This window comes from Lactuca sativa, chromosome 9, assembly GCF_002870075.4.
Source record: "Lactuca sativa cultivar Salinas chromosome 9, Lsat_Salinas_v11, whole genome shotgun sequence".
Classification (NCBI taxonomy): Eukaryota; Viridiplantae; Streptophyta; class Magnoliopsida; order Asterales; family Asteraceae; genus Lactuca; species Lactuca sativa.
In genome coordinates, this window is record NC_056631.2 from 114,696,957 (window position 1) to 114,717,332 (window position 20,376).

A 20,376-nucleotide genomic window follows, 5' to 3' on the forward strand; every position below is an offset into this window, starting at 1 on the left:
CTAAAAAATGATGTGGCATTAGAATAACCGATGCAGATGATCTAAGGACCATATCTTCCTTACATCATGTGAAGTCATAACCCAAAACTTTACCAAATTCAACATACTTTTCCATTGCTTTAATTAAAGATTCCACACTCACTTGTTTATTCATATATTTCAAGTTGTTACCTTTATATATACGACATCGAGAATGTATTTTCCGTAGGATCAGAATAGGAGTGAACTGGTGAGTGAAACTTATAACCATTAAAACCCAGAGAAGTAGACAAAGAGTTGGATCTATTGCAGCTATCAACTTTATCGAAACCATCTCCCTGACCTCTTGCATCACCTATACACTTTACATTTACTCCTACGAAAAAGATTGATCCCTTTTTAACTTCAACTTCTCCTCCGGAAAAGATTGATCCCCATTTAACTTGAACTTCAGCGGGTTCCACCTGAATGGGAGGTGGTGGTGGTGGTGGTGTAGGCAATAGTTTTTTTTTGTCTTTGGGAAAAAGAGTTAAAAAGACTTTTTTTTTATGTCTTTTGTCTTCTATAAAAAAAATTGTCTTTTTCTCAAATGTCTTTCTGCCTGTAGACATAAGAGTTTAAAAAGTATTTTTGCCAAAAGAAACAAAAAGCCACCTTAGCTTATTCTCATGTCTCTGAGATTCCTCTTCATTCTTATCAGATCCATCCGTCAGGTTATTATTTCTGGACACCACATTCCTATCTCCCGAACATGAATATTGCATGATTTCCAATCAATAACAACAATTGGACTTTCGTTAATAAATTATAATACTTGGGTGCCCACACACACATTTCCACTGCATAATTGTTCATCCAAGTCTTTATGAACAAACAACATCTAGCCATACATTCCTGCAAGCTTCTTATACGCAGTGAGAGACCACACATAAAGTGTTAGACTCTGGATCTCTAATCAAACAACACCTTCTTTCACCACAAAAGACGTGGGTGGTGTTTGTTTTTTTGTAGAAGAAGATGCGGACCAAAAGTATTTTTCTATGCCTTCATGCAAGAATTCTTTATACAAAAGATTGTTTGTTTTTAACGAGTCTTTTCAAATGACCAACTTTACTAATATATATATATACACATGAATTTTAAAAAAAAAACACCCAAATTTTGTTTTTTAGCCATTAATTGCAATCATTATAGTTGCAAACGAGGGATTTTTTTTCATTTTATCAACTTCATTTTCATTCTTCAATTTTAATTTGATTTTTTTTATAAAACTCAAAAACACATGCATAAACCTGGTAACCATATCACAAATCACAATTCTAATTACTGTTGATGTTACAAATTAAAGAAGGCTATTCAACAAACTCCTGTCATCACATCAACTTATTGATCAAGTTCACATATAACAATATGTTAGGGTTGAAATGTTGTAAAGAGTCGAAGTGTCTATATTGTAAATTCGTATGTATTTACTAAGGCACATGTTCAGTCGAAACGTGGTGTTGAGTCCTTAGTATTTTTTGTACTTTCAGTATCCTATAAATAGGGTATGAACTTGAGTGTAGGTAAGTGAGTTTTTGAATTTGTATTATCTGTTTTTGTACTCAAGTTTCTAAAAGTAATCAAAGCTGAAACCAGATCAAATTTACATTGGGTGTTCATTCTAAATCATTACTTGAATTACTCTGATTTACATTCGATTACTCGTTACAATTCTTCTTCAATTGGTATCAGAGCGGGTCTTCAATGATCAAAGTGATTTGTTGAAGAACGATTCTCGGTTTGGCAACACTTGTCACAATTGGAGCATTTTTGGTGAGTCTCTCTCTATGATCTCTCTTAATCTTGTTGATTCGTGCGTTGCGTTTTTGATTGTTTGATCGTTTTGTCTTAATGGATCAAAATTCGTTTTCACCTCATTGATTGATCCATTTATTGTTGCTTAGATCAAAAGTTCATAAATAAAATCAAATTCCAAAAAAATTTGAAGTTACTGTTCATCAATCTAATATTGTAGCCAAAATTGATTCTCCATTAATATACATTGATTTGAGTCCAAAATCAATGTTTGTTACTCTTCATGGAATTTTTTTTAGCCCAATCATTTAAGTCTTGTACTGTTCATGTACGCAAGTCTATTATCGTGTATCGATTAAATAGATCTAAAATTGTTGTGCTAAAGAGTATTGATCTTTTACTCTTTTCTGATGACTCTCACATCCAATACAGTCAAATTATAGCAAAATGAAAATCGCTTCAAGTTAATTTTGGAATCAAGATTGGATTTTAGTTGTGTTCACGATGTCCTAATGATGGTCAACTGTTGTCATTCGCATCGAATGTTCTTTTGGGTCAATTTCAAATTTGATTGTTGGAAATCAAAATTGAATTCGGTTGAAATCAATTTGCGGTTAGTTGTCGAAAGTATTTTGCTTACATTACTTCAGTTGAAACCGATTTCAAGGTGATTGGAGTTAATTTTGACTGGTTCTCAGTAATGCTTGTGGTCAAAATCGGTTTTGACGTATTTTGATTTTGAAGTGACGAACACAATTTGTTTATATCGGCTTATATTTCGACTGTTTTGGAATCAATTAAAGTCAAACACTTGAGATTTTGAAGTTTCAGATTCAATTTTGGAATTGAAAAATGTTATTTGTTTTGACTTGACAATCACATCAAATACAACTGTTAATGGCGAAAGAATGCTAGATGCACAAGTGGAGGGGGGCACTTGAATATTTCTTCTCATAGTGAGGGGGATGATCCTTTCGAGGGGGAGAGAAGCAATAGTAATGCTAGTTTTGAGGGGGAGCATCAAAATGAGAATCATGACGATAGAGGACATAGTGAAAATGAAATGATAAATCTTGATCAAAATGATGAATTTCACGAAGTTAATGATAATTTTTCTATTGCAGGATCTGAAAATAAAGAATTATACGAAGATGCACATTTGGATTTTGATCCAGCATATCCACCACTCGAAAAATGGACAAGAGATCATCTGAAAGAACAAGTTATTGGGAATCCTCAAGAAGGTGATATGACAAGAGCTCAAATTTGAGCAAAGAATGAGGTACTAAATGAACATCAAGAGTTTTGTATGTTTAATGTGTTCATTTCAAAAATTGAACCAAAAACCATTAAGGTTGCAATGGAACACTCAGACTAGGTTGTTGCAATGCAATCTGAATTGGCTGAGTTCGAACGAAATAAGGTTTGGAGGTTAATTCCTAAACCTGATAATGTTTCTATTGTCGGATTAAAATGGATTTTCAAAAATAAAACCGACAAGGATGGAAATATTATTCGAAATAAAGTCAGGCTTGTTGTAAAAGGCTATTCATAACAAGAAGGAATAGACTATGAAGAAACTTTCGCCCCTGTCACAAGACTTGAGGCAATTCAAATATTTTTGGCTTATACAGCTCACAAAGATTTTGATGTTTATCAAATGGATGTGAAGTGTGCATTCTTGAATGGAGAGCTGGAAGAAACTGTGTATGTGGAACAACCTCCAAGTTTTACAAATGAAGTACATCCTGATTATTGTTATATTTTAGATAAGGCAGTTCATGGGTTAAAACAAGCACCACGAGCCTAGTATGCAACTCTAACTTCTTTCTTGAAACAATCGAAGTTTAAGCAAGGATCAGTTGACCCCATATTATTTCAAAAGAAAGTTGGGAATCATCTAATGCTTGTTCAAATTTATGTTGATGATATTATTTTTGGCTCAACTGACCCTGCTTTGTCTAAAGAATTCGAAAATTTGATGAAAAGCAAATTTGAGATGAGTATGATGGGAAAAATCAATGATTTTCTTGGGTTGAATATTCGTCAAAACAGAGAAGGAATTTTTATCAACCAAGAAAAATATACCAAGAATTTGCTCGAAAAATTTAGATTGACGAATAGCACAAAGTTACGAGTTCTAATGGCAACTGGCTCTAAGCTGACACATTCGTTAGATAAACCTGTTGTTGACTTAACTCTTTATAGAAAATGATAGGTTTGTTACTTTATCTCACACAAGTAGACCTGATATCATGTTTTTTGTTTGTAATTGTGCTAGGTATCAGTCGAATCCACGAGAACCACATCTCACTGCAGTCAAGAATATTTTTCGTTATCTTAAAGGATTAATTTTTGTTAGGATTGTGGTATCCTTTGAAAACTGGATTTTTCATTCAAGCATTTTCAGATCCTGACTTAGGTGGTTGCAATTTGGATAGGAAAAGCACAAGTGGAGGTTGTCAATTACTAGATGGAAAATTGGTAAGTTGGCAGTCGAAGAAGCAAACATGTGTTTCAATTTCGACTGCAGAAGCAGAATATGTTGGTGCAGCAGCTTGTACTTCACAAATCATTTGGATTCAAAGTCAACTGCGTGAGTATGCAATAAGCATGAAAAAGATTTCATTATATTGTGACTCATAAAGTGCTATACTCATTTGACACAATCCAATTCAACATTCGAAAACTAAACATATTGCACTTCATTATCATTTCATAAAAGATCATGTTGAAGACGGCAATATTGAAGTTCATTTTGTAAAAACTACTGATCAGCTTGCTGATATTTTTACAAAACATTGGATGAAAAATCATTTGTTAGAATTTTGACAGGTTTGGGAATGGTCGAAGGGGAGTCTATTTCAAAAGAATAGCGAAAATTTGACAGCTGTCAAAGTCAAAGGTTATTGTTCATAGTCAACGCTTCGACACGCTTCGTTTTCGTAAATAAGAGCTGAAAATTTCGTGTGTTTGGTACATTCTGAATATTTTTGTTAATTTGTCTTTATTTTCAAAAAATTGAAAAACACAAAAATATTTTCTTTTGTATGTATTTCTTTTCGAAAAATCAAAAATATCAAAAAAGATTTTCTTTTGTTATTTGTCTTAATTTTTAAAAGACATAAAATCACAAAAATATTTTTCTCTCTTTTCAAAAATATAAAAGTCCAAAAAGATTTTTGTTATTTTGTATTTTGTCTTTTCTTTATTAAGTACAGATTTCACGAAGGTTTAACAAGGGTCATGCTTTTGCTTCAAGGGAAAGGTAAAATTTCGACATTTTTGTACTAGTTAGGATGTCCCTAGAAGCATGCTGCTGCATGTTGACCGAAGTCTCCAATGACTCAATGTGTGTTTAACGAAAGCCTTAATGAAAATTTTCTTATGAAAATTTCTTCCCAAATCAGGCTTGTATTCACATTAGTCGCCTGAGCTACCTTACTCTTCTCAAATGAGTTAAGAGTTTTCTGTTTGGTCCGAATAACAGAAGTACAAGTCGTTTCTCAAACCAATCTTTTTCATCCGAAAGTTCCTGCAAGAGCACACACAATGACATATGCCCAAGAGGTCTTTGATCAAACCCATCGAAGACTTAGACATATCAACATTATGTGTTAATGATCTGACATCATGAGACCATGATGAAAATGAAACCCAATTTTCTAAACCTTATTAAGGAATTGATGGGGAACTTTGTTCCAGATTTTAACGAAACATTTGTTTCAGTACCAATTTTCGTAACTCCAAATCATATTCATTTCTTATGAGTGATCTTGATCAAACTATCGAAACCCACGATGTTTGTTACCCAACAGGATTGAGTACAAATATTTTTTTCATGAATATGATTTCCGTGTGAGTTTTATTCGATTTCTATGTCACTTTCAAAATTAATCAACAACTTACTTGTCACTGACTACACTGGTTAAACAGGTAATTTATGTTACAATTACTCACATTATGTTTAGGTTGATATGTAACAAAATTTGTACACCACCCACGAAGTCTTATAAAAGAAGTCCTTCGATACTTCTTTATAAGTATTTGATTGTATTTCACGGGAAACTGCAGAAGCAGTTGATCATTTGTCTTAATGATTAATGAAGAAATCTTTGCCCGGGGCTTAATTGCCTTTGTGTTGAAATATTATTTTTCGACATCACATTTTCCAAAATTTTTGTTAAGCTTGCTTCTCATCTTCTTTCTTTGGCACACTGTACTCACGAAATCCTTTAGGTTCTGAGTAATACTATGACATCCCCATTTTCACGGCCAGAAAAGACCGATTTTGTTTATGCTTTATAAAAATCAGAGTATCTCTTTTAATAAAAACGTTGCGGAATTTGTTCCCAGAAAAAACATGATAATTTCATTATCAAAGCATTTCCGAAGAAATGTATTTTTATTCATTTTAAAACATTTGGGATGTCATCGTCAATACAGAAACATAAGCATAAACAGAACTTACATTCATTTACACTAGTGATCTATATCTCCTTAATCTCTCAGTGTAATGTAACTTCACCTCGTAACCTGTGATACAAGTAAACTGAGTGGGTCAAGTTGGGAAACCTGGTGAGTATATAGGGTTTTCAACCCACAATAATATAAGTATTATGTTTAATCATCAAACAGTTAACCCAATTACCCATCCCTATTATCTTCTTTATTCCTAAGTAACTTCCCTAAGGATTTATCCTAAGGGTCGTCTCCTACATCATATTTACCTCTCATCTCCTTACATCGCATTTCCTTATATGTTTGTTCCTAAGGACTCTCCCTAAGGATCATCTCCTACATCGCATAGACAGTATTGATTCATGGATTACTCCCACAATATGTACCCAACAAGGGTTAGGGAATCATCGCATGAATACATAGTTACAACATCGCCTGAACTCGTAATTCATAGTGAGGGGTTAGATTATCATCGCATGAGTATGTAGTTACAACATCGCCTGAACTAGTAATTCACACCTACAGGTTATGGGCCTGCTGGTGTTTCCACGGGGTTGTCTATAATAGTTTGTGGTCGCCATCTATACTCTGGTAGATGACTACATCTCCAAATTGTTGGACAAGGTTATAGTATCTTTCATCCTACATCACCGATTCATCATCACCTATCTATCCTCACCTAATTATCATCACCTTCCTATCATCACCTATCTCTCCTCATTTTATTTCATCACACATCAACTATTTCATCTACCCATATTTTATCCCAACATATTTGTATATATAAAATAAATATATAGTTTAAATCTTTTAAAACATGTATAAAATCATTCATCCAGCATAGACAGTAAGTATCCAGATAATATGCACACATGGCACGTAAATTATATAAAATACTTCATATCTATGTGTAAGATGAAACTAGCTATGCACTCACCTGGTTAGGTGGTGACTCTGTACTTGGACAGTGCTTTGTTATCTCAAAACAATTTCCATCGGACAAAACCTAGTATCATTACCACTAGAGTTTAGTCTAATATTCACCGAGACTAATTAATAGTCTAGCTATTATTACTATAATATAAACGTTAAATAACACTCTTATATAACTCATAATAATAGCCCAAGTACTTATTATAAGTTCCTAATAACATTACTATATTAAAACATAAGTTATACTAAAGATAGGTTAGGCATAGTTCACTTACAGCGGGTTTTCTCAAAAACCGGGCTTCGCTGGAGCAGTGTTCCCGAGCCAAAAGGCTCTTCTTCTCGGGGCCATCGGGCACTCTGGGGCTTCCGCCTCATGCTAAGGGGTTCCCTAGGCTTTTCGGGGGGGGGGGGGGGGGGGGGGGGGGGGGGTTAGGGCTTAGAGAGAGAGTATAAAGAGAGGAATGAAGGGTTAAGGTGTGAAGAATGAAGGAGAGGGGCGTCTCTATTTATAGGAGGCTGAAGAGGCTCCCACGTCGTGGCCATTTGATGCCCACGTCGTGGCCAGCTGGGTACAGCCAGACACAGCCTGGTGCTGACACGTAGCATCGCACACAGGGTGGAAATCAGTCGATTTTCAAAATTCATAACTTTCGCATACGAGCTCCGTTTTCGACGTTCTTTATATCCAGGCGTAGGTAAAATTTAGATCTACAACTTTTATTTTGACTCCATCGGCTAATTCTCGACCGATCTTAAATTTAACAGTAGGAGGAGATTAGACTGTTAAATGACCGCAAAAAATTCGTAACTCCTTCATACGGACTCCGTTTTCATCTGTGAGTTCCTATTAATGAGATCTTCAACTCTCATTTAGGTCGCGTAAGCCAAAAACCGCTCGAACTAAAATTCGAGTTTCGGGTCGTGCACTATTAAGCCAAATCTTAGAAAAATCATAATTTCCTCATACGAAGTCAGATTTGACCGTTCTTTTTATGGATACTCTCAGGTTAACATATTCTATGACTTTCATTTAGATCACTAAAGCTAAAAGTCACTCTATCATAAATTCACTATTTACATCTTCCCTGTGCCATGTTGGTTCCGTCGCGGAACTTCGACGGGTCATAACTTCTTCGTTATAACTCGGATTTCGGCGCTCTTTATATATACGGAACCCTTGAGACATATTCTACAACTTGGTTAAGATTATTTATTCTAAATAATCTTTTGTCAAAAAGTCGTTTTCGAACCCTGTTATCTTTAAATTGACTAGCCTGGATCTACGGGCGTTACAAATACCAAGTCAGGCTGATGATTTCGAACGTCTGGCACATGACTTCGCTTTTCATCCCAAAAGTGAAAGAGCCTTACTTCCATTCGAAGGTTGGTGACGGTTGCAATTCCATTGGGTGAATCAATACAGGCTGTTTGATGCGACTTCTTGTATTCTTTCCGGTTTTCAAGGAGAAGTGACAATTACTTTTTCACGCATGGCTAATTTATCGGAATAGTGGTGCAATTTTCAAGGTGCCACGTTGGATCTCATTTAATGCATATCCCACTTCAAATTCAAATTCTAGGGTTACATATAAAAAGGAATTCAAGGGTTCTTTATCAGTTTACGCTTTCAAAAGAAATTCCCAAATTGTTAAAGATTTCTCTGAGTGTTCTTCAAAGCTTTCAAAACCCTAATCATGGTTACTCCGACTGATGTTAATGCTCCATCACAAACAATAGAAAAAATTACTTCCCAGCCGATAATGAAGATTCAAGGCACAAATTATCAAGTCGAAGCAAATGTATCACTCTATCCAGATGAATTGAAAATGTTGATAGTTGCTTTGAAAAGTTCTGTTCTTTCTACGTCCATGTTCAACTCGTTTGCAGTTCCTCTATCTTGGCTTTCTCAAGCAGGATCTACTGCAACATATAGCAAAGCTTTGGATGTTATCACGTTTCATATGGTGAATGACAAGAAGGTTCGTTTGACAAAGAAGTTGTTCTGTCAAATTCTGGATATTCCCAACTCTTCACCATACACTGATATTTCGTTTCCACAAATTGTTCATATGTTCAATGAGATGGGTTATCAGCCCCCACTTACCAAGATCAGTGATTTCAAGAAGTCTGGACTTCCGACTATTTGGAATTTTCTCTCTGGAATCTTTCTACGCTGCTTGATTGGTCGCAGTGTTGGGTTAGATAAAGGTCACATGGAAGTTTATGCTATGGTTGCAGGTCTGTATTATGATATTCCTGTGGATTACTCTACACATATGTGGAAGGAGTTTCAGAAGAGTATCGAAAACACGAATGTTGTTCAAGGAATTTCGTGTGCAAGGTATTGGAGTTTGATTCTTCGTCATGTTTATGATAAAGAAGGGATTGAGGTGCCAGCTGAGGAAGAAACTGCTGAATTCTTGAAGTATCATTTTCCAAAGGAGTTTACTGATGATGCTGAGGTGTCTACACACATTGCAAGGATCCCTGATGCAATGTTAAAGCATGTTGATCCAACAAACTTAGTGTTAGTGGAGTATTTGAAAACCATTAATTCTGATATTGAAACTGGGAAGTTGTTGCTAAAAGAAGCAGCAGATCCTTCTAAGAAGTCAAGAAAATCAAAGAAGGATGCAACAACTACTCCTGAGAAACCTGTTCCGGAGTCAAAGAAAACGAAGTCACCAAAGAAACAAACGAAGCTAGAAGAACACGTTTCGACTGTTTTGATCGAGTCAGCAGAGCCTATTATTGATGAACCATCAGGGAGTTCTTATTCGTGAAGTTCCAGTTCATGTTTCTCCTTTATTAAAGAAAAAGAAGAGCTGAAGATATGGCTAAGTATATGTCCAAGAAGAAGAAGATGAAGACACGAAAGCTGGTTATTCAAGAAGAATCTTCTGGAGATGAAGTTATTCTTGAAACACTCGAAGCAACTCTTACAAAAGAAATTCATCTCCTGAGAAGACAATTGTCATACCACTCGAAGTTTTGTTAGCCAAGTCATTTAATGAGGAGGTTCGAACTTCATATATCACTACAAACGTATCTAATACGGATGTAAATGTCAATATGGGTGAAGGAGAATTGAATCAAGATGCTCCAAAATCTACTCAAGGTACTCATGTTATCCTTCCCATCGACCCTGTCACAAGTGCCACTGTTTCATTATCACCATATATAATTCCCAATCCATCTATCACTTCTTCACTCACTTTCACTCAAATACTTAATCAACCATTCACTACATTGTTTTCTTCCCAATCCACTGATCCACCAAAATCGGATGATCCACCCACACCTCTTGAAGAATCTGAAAATGAAGATACAGGATTTGGTGGTACTTTCGCAGATCTTGAATTTGACGAAGAAGAAGATAATTTTCCTAATCACATGCCTATGTCGATGAAGCAGTTTAAGATTTTGAATAAAAAGTTAAATTCAGTTATTCAGTGTCAAGCTGATATGGGGGCAAGTCAGTCAGTTTCAAGCTTGGAAATTGATGGGTTGTTAAAGACATTCGAAGCTAGGATGATTAGTAAAGTTTCTGGAATGATTAAAGATTCGGAATCTCGAATGTTGGAAAAAATGGACCATTCTGATCAGAATAATGAGTTACGTGTGAACTCTCAAGATTCGAAGTTTATGGGGACAATAAAAGAATTAAGACAAGTTGAAAAAGAGCGACATACTTTGTTTATTCTTGATGTGAAGAAGGTTAGAGAAGATGTGAATTTTAAGCTTCAAGAGCTTCGGGAAGAAATGGCAAAAGAGATTGTTAGTGTTCAACAAGACTATGCAGCTCTACATAAGAAGATGGATATTCTCTTTGATGCTGCAACAAAGTATGTTAAAATGTACGAAAGTTTAAGTCCTCAAATTGCTCAACTTTCTACAAGTGATAGTCAAAATTTTGTGGAGGTTATTTCATTGTTAAAGGAATTGAAAGACTTTGTGATCAAGCCTGCTTCATCTTCGATTATTACTCCAAAATTCTTATCTCAGAAGTTTTCTCAATTCGAAGCTGTTTTGCATAAACAGTTGGCTCCCTTGTTCGGGATCTCAAACCTTCTACCAACGGATGCCCCACCTGTTAGCACAGGGGTGCAAGGGGGAGACAAGAAGGTTGGTGAGGCTTCGTATGAAGATGTCAAAAATGTTGGCAAGGTTTCTTTAACAAAGATTATAACAACAAATCTAATTGTTTCATCTGCTGGGTCGGTTAGTTCAACAATTGCTACCACGATGCCGATAACAAAGCCTATTACGAAAGGAATTGTTATTGGTTATTCTGCTGAAAGAGGTAGTAGTTCGAAGCCGAAGGAAGCTATTGATATTTCTTCAGACAAAGACAGGGAAAACAATTGTGGTTGAAAAATCTAAAGAGGAGAAGAAAGTTGAAGCAGAAGTTGAAATGGAGAAGTTAAGAGCTATTTAGAGCATAATGAGCCTTCGTGCAAATGATCCTCCTGGAATGAATAAGGGAGATCTTGTGAAACATTACAATTATGAAACAATTGAAGCGAAAGTGGCTTATAATCACATGTATGCTTTTGAGAAGAAGCCAAAACAAAGTTATGTGGTTACAAACGCAGATATGGGCCAACTTGATTTTCCAGTAAATGAGATGATGTTCATAATGCCTCGATTCAAGATTGCTGAAAATTTCAAAAATGAAGATGAGTATACTTACATGAAACTTAGGTTTCATGCTGTTCTTGGGAAAGCTCCAGAGGAGATTTGGTCTTTATTGAAGATAAATAGGGTGATCAGTATTAAGAAGGATGCTTTGTTTGAGAACATGATGTAGAATTTTCATTTCTATGTTACAAGGGCGAATGGTCAAGCGTGTGATTTCTCTGTGACTGATTTTCCCTTGATGAATTTGTATGATCTTATACAAGTTGCTTTGCTTTTGAAAGATAAAGATGATTCGTATCTTCGAGAAACTGGCCCAGAAGGTTTTAAGCTTGGTCTTGCTCACATCAAGATATTCATAGATAACTACTATGAACGTTTGGCATTAACTGATGTGGAGTTGGCTACTACAAATGGGTTAGAAGTGAAAGTTCCTATGGAACCAACAAAGAATCAAGTTGAGTTAAAGAAGTATGCTGATGGGGAAATATACTTGAAACCATTTTGGTTAGTCTTCATTGGAAAGGATAAAAGTGGGAAGAATAAAAGATGTTTGTTCGAAGCATCTGAAGTGGAAAGGTATACCACATCCCAGTATACGAACTTCATTGTTCGTATGAATAATTGTTCGAAGAACAATCAAGGGGATAAGAAAGAGATGAAGAAGATATTATCTTGGTATACTGAGATTCAAAGGGTAATGCTTTTTGCTATTCAAATTATCACGAATTGAGAAGTTCGACTCGTTTACAAAGGAGGAGATTGTTAGGGTCGAAATGTTGTAAAGAGTCGAAGAGTCCATATTGTAATTTCGTATGTATTTACTAAGGCACATGTTCAATCGAAACGTAGTGTTGAGTCCTTAGTATTTTTTGTACTTTCAGTATCCTGTAAATAGGGTATGAACTTGAGTGTAGGTAAGTGAGTTTTTGAACTTGTATTATTTGTTTTTGTACTCAAGTTTCTGAAAGTAATCAAAGTTGAAACCATATCATATTTACATTGGGTGTTCACTCTAAATCATTACTTGAATTACTCTGATTTACATTCGATTACTCGTTACAATTCTTCTTCACAATAAACACAAGCAAAAGACATGTTACAGATTGAAAAGGCTATACAAAAATTTCTTCAAAATAATGGTAAAAATATAACTTTAACTTGGAAATTAACAAAAGAAGAAGTTGCAATCATAAACATAAATTGTTTGCAATTTAGACAGTAATAAACAAACTAATGTGTGAGACTTGAAAAAAAAACAAGAAAATTTTGTTCTTGACCATTTTAGGTACAACCAAACAAGCATTACTTACAAATTACACAACAAATAATTAATGTCATTCTCGAGAATGGTATTTACCCCATTGATCTGATCTGTTTGAAGTTTGAACAATCTTTGGAGAGTTCTAGATAAAAATCACAACTGAACTTGCACAACGTACAATCCTACAAAGCTTTGATTTGATTGGTTTTTGTATAATGAAATTAACAGAATCTGAGTACAATGTACTGAAATGGAAAGCTAACACAACTATTGTGAATTAGTAGATTAGCAACAAGACTGATAAAATCAATCAATTACCCATATCAGAACTTAAGATCGTGAACATAGATAACAAGAAATGTTGATTCACAAAGCAGAAAACAATAATGGGGAAAGATTTGGGGGAAATTCGTATTAAAAGAGAAAATCACAGAACATACTGAACAATAGCAAAGTGGGGTTTTTCAACCGTTATACTCAAGAACACCTATAAAGTACAATCCATTACAGCATTGTTGCTTCAGTTAGTTCATCTTTATTGTCCATCCATCACCTACCTACCCATAGTCTATTAGACCAAAAATGTGAAATAATCAAAAAGACAACTCACAGTTAAAACAAAATCTACAGTTTTCTTCAAGGGATGAAAACACAATCCAGTGTGTGTTTGTGTGTATCTATCTGTACAGCTCATGAAAGTGCCAGGCTGGCAATCCGGTCCCACTTGAATATTGAGTTTATGAGCGGAGGAACAGAAGAATGAGAAGTAAAGCCGATAACTCAAGCATGAATTTTGGGGTTGACATGTGTCCAATCATACGAAGCCACCTGTAAGTTCAACCAGTAGATAGCTGCTCATCAAGCCTGTTTAATCATTCCAGAATGTTCATCACATTCCTGATTACTTTCCACAATGTTTAATTAAGTATCCAAAATAATATAATCCTCAAAGGCTCAATTATGACATATTAAGTAAATCTTGAGGACCATTTTGAAAATATCCCAAAAATAAAATACCAGTTTCCATCACGTGACATGTTGTGTGTGTGTTCCATTTCCATTTCTTCCTTGGCAAATTCTTCAAGTATAGCACGTTGACGATCATTCACTACCCTGTAATTTTAATAGAATTAAATGTTAAAATAAGAATTTAGATCTCTTTCAAAAAAAATAACCATTTAGCTTTTAAAAAAAATTATTACAAGAGTAGAAATTCAGAGATTCATTTAATGACTTACATAGGAAAATTAATGCGGAAACGTACATATTGGTCTCCATGATCTACAAAAAGACCTTTCCTTGGCATTCCTGGAATAATTATTAACACAAAAAACATATACATATTTATGTATATATGTTTATATAGGGGTGAAATTTGGTAAGAAAATAAAATTTCTACCTTTGCCTCTTAGTATTGACAGCTGTCCATGCTGGACCCCTTTGGGTATCTGCAAAAAAATAAATAAATAAACGCAAATATATGAAGTGAAAAGTAGAAAGATACACAACAGAAAAGGGAAATAAAATTGCTCATTACGTTACAATTAAAAAAAATAAATAAATAAATAAACTCACTTTTACTTGTGTTTTTCCGTTCAAAGTTGGTACCTCAACCATACCACCAATAATCGCCTGTCAAATATTTAAAATTTAATCATTTTGAATATATGAAAACATAATATTTTTTGGAATTTTTAGTCTGTTCTTTTTTATAACACATACAACAAGTATCTTCTTCATGTTTTCATGTTTTTTAAACTTCAACAACTCTATGTATTAGATTTGATATTTTTATTGTTTTATACAACCAAAAAATAAAAAAATAAAAATAAAAAATTCTGGAATCATTGAGTTGTTACCTGAGTGAAGCCAATATTTGAATCCACATATAAATCGGCTCCATCTCTCTGAAAAACAGGGTCTTCAGCAACCTAAATCACAACAATAAAACAAAAATTGGAATCTGAAAAATCATAATTTAATAATTTATCACATGTTTTATAATATTTATAAATTATAATTTACCTTCAGTTTTATAATCAAGGTTCCAGGTTGACTTCGTTTTCCAACATTACCAGCTCTTGGAACAGATATTATATCACCAGAGTCTACACCTGATCCACACAAAAAATATAAAAACTATGGAAAAGACCTAATTGCCCTTCCTAACTAAACCCACATTTTAAAAAATGAAAGTACATTGCTGTTTAATTCTTTTAGGACTTTTTTTTATGATGATTCGATTAACACCAACCTGCAGGAATGGGAATTTTGACCTCTTTGACTACCTCAACAACCCCTGATCCTCCACATGATCTACAATATTCCTGTAGAAAATGATTAAATTAATTAAAAAATCATTTATTTAATTTCTATAGATTTAGAATTTTGGAAAAAGTCATAATAAAGGTCAAACGAATTGTAGAAGTCAAACCTTGATTATATGGCCTGACCCTTTACAGGTGTTGCATCTAGCCATGAATGGAGGAATGAAAACCTAAAAAGAATAATTCAACATGAAATTTCTTCTTCATGGCATATTTAACATTTTAAAAAAATGAATAAATAAATAAATAAAACACTTACTGTTCCAGTGCCCTCACAAGTTGGACAACTTTTTGCCTTGGCATTAACAGGGTAACCATGCCCAACTGCAATTTTTTTTAAAAAAAAAAAGAAAAAAGAAAAAAGAAAAGTTGGAATAGAATTCCATTAGACACACAATTAATTAAATCTTCATTAACCATCAACACAAAACATTTGAAGCTAAATACATATATTGTATACATACATACATGCATGCATGGTTACATACATACATACATGTGCATATATATATGAGTATGTGTATGGTGAATTTGTATAAGACAAAATAAGTGTTAATCTTGTAAAAGTCCTTATATTTTGTGTTTTTTTTTAAGATTAAACCTCAGCTTTGGTTTTTTTTCATGAAAAAGACCTTGCATTTTTTCATTTTTTCCAATCTGGCCCTTTTAGTTATTTTCTCTAAATAAAAGTTCTAAAATGTGAGGGTTTTTTAGGAAAAACTAAAAAAGTTGAGGATTTATTTGGAAACATTTAGAAGATTGAGGGTTTTTTCGAAAAAAAAAAAAGACAAAGTTAATGGTTTTTTCGGAAAAAATGAAAAAATATAAGGTCTTTTTCGTGAAAAAAAATTAAAATGAGCTTTAATCTGAAAAAAAAAAAAAAAAAAAAAAAAAAAAAAAAAAAAAACAACAACAACACACACACACAAAATAAAAGGTCTTTTTTGAGATTAACCCAAAAAAGGTGTAAAATGTGAGGGTTTTGTTAGGAAAAACTAAGAAAGTGGAGGATCTATTTGGAAACATTTAGAAGATTGAGGGTTTTTTTTCAGAAAAAAAAAAAAAAAAAAAAGACAAAGTTGATGATAAAGATGAGGTTTAATCTGAAAAAAAAAAAAACACAAAATATAAAATCTTTTATGAGATTAACCCAAAAAATAATTAGCAATGTCCCCAAAATACAAAGAAAATTGTTATTTCTTGCAAAGTTGTAACAGAAAGAAAAAAAAAAGTAGGATGCTATGATGCAAAAATAAATGAAAATAAACTGTTATTTCTTGTATTTACTATTTAGCCCTTCAATTTTTGTAGTAAAATCTTCAAAGGATAAAAGTACTCACGACAAGAATCACAAAGAATGTTAGCATCAAATGATAGGTGCTTTGTGCACCCTCTTGCAGCCTCCATAAATGAAATTGACACCTCAACCTAAAATATTAACAACAATATATAAATTATTAGATGAAATTAAAAAGACAAAAATGGACATTTAGCGTGTAAATAAAACCTGAACATCACTAGTAACATTATCTGTCTCCTCTTCAAAAATCTGTAAGCATTCAAAACTTACAAATGTTATAAAAATTTGAATATGATTATATGATAAGTGATAACAAATTTCATATATCAAGGAATACCTCAGAAAATATCTTTTGGAAAGAATCAGAAAAGTCAGTACTTTTATAAGCACGTTTGAATCCTCTAGAAGAATACCCTGTGTCATTCCTACCTTTGAAAGATTGTTGTTTCATCTGTGATTATTGACATAATTGTAAGATAACATTTTTTGTTATTTGTGTAGTTTATTAGTAAGTAGAAACACAAGTTTTTCAATCATAAATAAACCAAAAAAGAAAATGTTACCTCATCATATTCGGCTCTCCTTTCGGAATCTTGCAAAATCTGTAATTGGGAAAATGTTCAAAACAAAAATATAATTACAAACTTAGTTGTGATCATTGTCATAAGAAAGGATTTAAAATCAAATTTCAATAAGAATTACACCTCGTAAGCTTCTCTGATCTCTTGAAACTTTCTCTTTGCTGATGGATTGTTTTTATTTGCATCTGGATGATACTTCTTTGCTAGCTACAAATCATAAAAAAATAAGTCAAAAGTCAACAATAGGTTAAAGTTTGGAATAGAAATATATAACCCTGAATCTAGGAATTACTTACAGCATGAAAAGCTTTCTTGATATCATCTCTACTAGCATTCTGAGGAACACCTAGAACTTGGTAGTAATCTCCTTCTTTTGAACTATGAAATTCTGAAGAGTTTAGAAATTTGTAGTTCTAGAATAAGTAAACTATACATGTATAATAGGAATATGCTTAATGAGTATTCGAAAAGACTGGAAAAATATCTTGAGATGAAACCTGTAGCATGAATACAACGCTTCAATAGTAGCATTCTCATATTGGCAAAGTCTGTAGGCTTTCTAGCCAATCCAATATTGTAGAAATCTGACAAATAAATCAAAAGTTTTGACAATCACAAGTTTATTTATCGAATATCATCCTGAAACAACCTTATTTAGTCTTTTGGCAATCACAATTAGGGTTTCTAATTATAACTATGAGTATCACATTACATTGCAATGCTCCAAACACAATAACGAATGCAATTTCCAAATCGATAGTATACGGTTTACATTATTACGTTCACAATCAATATAGCCACAGTGTGCAAAAGCCCTGACACGTACCTCGACTATGAACAATCCGATGACGACCCTTTAAAGCTTCATGACCGCATACGGATTCCACTGGAAGCAAATGCCGACGATACTGAAACAGAACAGCAATCAAATTGCGTAGAAAAAAGCTGAATATATCAAATATCGTTATTGGGAAAAACATATTTTCGAGTTTATGATTAAAAATACCAGAAATGTTTGCAAAATCGATTTTGGCTGATTTCTTAGCCAGCTGAATCCGCTCATTTGGAGACTATACTTCTAAATTCATACAAACAATTATCGCCGACAATCAGACGCCGGAGAGCCGGTTGTTTTGCTCACCTTTTTTCTTTTTGGGTTGTCTTCGTCCTTTTTGGTTGCCTTGCGCAGTTGCGCTACCCTGTCCTGCCCTTCTGCTGTTAGAGTAGCAGTGCTCATAAACGGTGTCGTTATGTTTAGTGATTTCTTTTTACTCAAGGTTTATGCATAGGGGTTATTGTTATTCAATAAAAAGACAAAATTGCAAAAGTAGTCCATGTGGTATGTAATTTTTTTGGGTTTTAGTCTAAATCATTATTTTTTTGGATTGATGGTCCTTTTGAGGTAGTTTGCTTGTGATTTTGGTTCTTCGATAAATTGAAAAGACTAAATTGCCCTTATTATATTTATTTTCCACTTTTTTTTCTATAAATATTTATATATAAAAAATAAAAATAAGGGGCCCACATACTCTCTCTCTCTTTCTCCCCCCCCCCCCCCCCCCTCTTGAATTGTGTTGCTGGCATTAAAGAGTAAAAAAATCTTTCTCCTTCCTCCATTTTTCCTGTCGATCATAATACTCATCCAAAGACCCCCAATTCGGTGTTGCTTTCGTTCAACATCCTTCTCCGATCTACAGAGGAATGAAGTCCTTCCTCCTCCTACATGTGTTGTTCTTGATCGGGCCAAAAAAGAAAGAAGTTGCCAGAGCAACCCTTCGATGTCGGCTCGCCTCCTAGTGAGTTGCTAAACCACCACCGGACCACTCCTATTTTTTATTAAATTCGTGTTTCTCCTTTCACGATCAGACGAGGATCGAAGATCCTCCCTCGATTTCTACCTTCGTTCTTCTTCATGATCGGTCAAAGATCGGAGACCCTTTCCCTTCGATGCCACAGTCGTCGACAACGGCTTTCTTCAGGCTCTTCCTCTCCTCGCGATTTCCCAGCCACCACCGGAGGTGCTTCGTATTTGTGTTCTTTTTCTTTCCCTTCCCAATCTGTTGAAAAAGATGATCAATTCTCCAAAATGAGGATGTTGCAAGATCTGGGAGGTTAAATAGAGCGAATTCTTTCATATGAGCTGAGCCGATGTTGAAGAAAGCTAAGCAGATAAGGATTTGTAGATTGGGGAGGAGGAATAGTACTGGTGATGATGTTCTTCCCAAAACGATAAACATAGTCAAAATGGATGGTAGTGGTGAACGGTGATGGTGAAGATAAGGGGGGTGGAAACTGTTGGTGGCGAATGATGGCGGCTTATGTGTTTATGAATCTTGATTGCGTTTTCTACATGTAGGAATTGAGCATTTTTTATGGGAGAAATTAGGTTTTTTGGAAGGAGAGAATATGGTGAAAGGGGGAAGAAGATGAAGAACAAAGTTGTATGTGTTTTTGGTTATAATCCATCGAGAGAGAGAGAGGTAGGCCCCAAATTAGGTAATTATTTTATTTTTCATTTAAAAATTAAATAGAAAAAGCATAAAAATATATATCAGAAGGGCATAATAGTCTTTTCAGTTTGCTGAGGGACCAAAAACGCAAAGAAACTAGCTTAAAAGGACCACCAATCCAAAAAAGTCGTGGTTTGGACTAAAACCCCAAAAATTTGCATACCACAGGGACCATTTTTGTAGTTTTGTCTAACAAAAATAGGAAATGTTATGTCGAAATGATAAGTTGTTGTAAAAAGAAGACTTAATTGCAAAAATGGTCCCTGTGGTATGCAATTTTTTGGGATTTTGGTCCAAACCACGAGTTTTTTGGTTTTGTGGTCCTTTTGGACTGGTTTGTTTGTGAGAATGGTCCTTGTACTTAACATCTGTTACAAAGAATCTGTTAACCCCCTCATGTGCCTTGCACGTGAGGGTATTTTTGTCTTTTTTACTTATAGGGACCATTTTTACATATGGAAAAATAAAACATCCTTTATATATCGTTTTCTTTTCCCAGCTTCTTCCCCAACAAATCTTCTTCCCCAACGTTCTTAACTATTCTTCCCCAACGGCTATTTTCTTCCATTTCTCCTTCCTGACTTGC

The 20,376-nt window shown here is 34.2% G+C and overlaps 1 protein-coding gene across 2 annotated transcripts; it reads right to left on the bottom strand.

Annotated features, from left to right (window-relative positions):
- Positions 1-13,456: 13,456 nt before the first annotated feature.
- On the bottom strand, positions 13,457-18,532 carry LOC111914788 (chaperone protein dnaJ 1, mitochondrial). 2 transcript variants are annotated; one of them, XM_023910497.3, is made up of 19 exons: positions 18,287-18,532; positions 18,107-18,188; positions 17,778-17,864; positions 17,577-17,668; positions 17,404-17,487; positions 17,263-17,301; positions 17,037-17,150; positions 16,907-16,948; positions 16,740-16,827; positions 15,659-15,723; positions 15,507-15,569; positions 15,327-15,399; positions 15,098-15,186; positions 14,932-15,003; positions 14,648-14,704; positions 14,472-14,520; positions 14,311-14,380; positions 14,090-14,185; positions 13,457-13,900 (listed from the first exon to the last, which is right to left on the bottom strand). In XM_023910497.3, the coding sequence occupies exons 1-19, from the start codon at positions 18,341-18,343 to the stop codon at positions 13,810-13,812; spliced, it is 1,410 nt and encodes a 469-aa protein (XP_023766265.1). In that variant the 5' UTR covers positions 18,344-18,532; the 3' UTR covers positions 13,457-13,809. The 2 variants fall into 2 exon arrangements, with proteins under 2 accessions (XP_023766265.1, XP_023766266.1); XM_023910498.3 differs by having other exon boundaries at positions 13,457-13,936.
- Positions 18,533-20,376: the final 1,844 nt, after the last annotated feature.

Bases quoted from the DNA above. Each gene is read 5' to 3' on its own strand.
- LOC111914788 (XM_023910497.3), bottom strand. From the start codon at position 18,343: ATGAGCGGATTCAGCTGGCTAAGAAATCAGCCAAAATCGATTTTGCAA. The intron at 15,187-15,326 runs GTTGGTGTTAAT...TGTGTGGATCAG, and splicing joins CAAAATTCCCATTCCTGCAG to GTGTAGACTCTGGTGATATA. The intron at 14,381-14,471 runs GTAGAAATTTTA...TAATTATTCCAG, and splicing joins GTCAATACTAAGAGGCAAAG to GAATGCCAAGGAAAGGTCTT.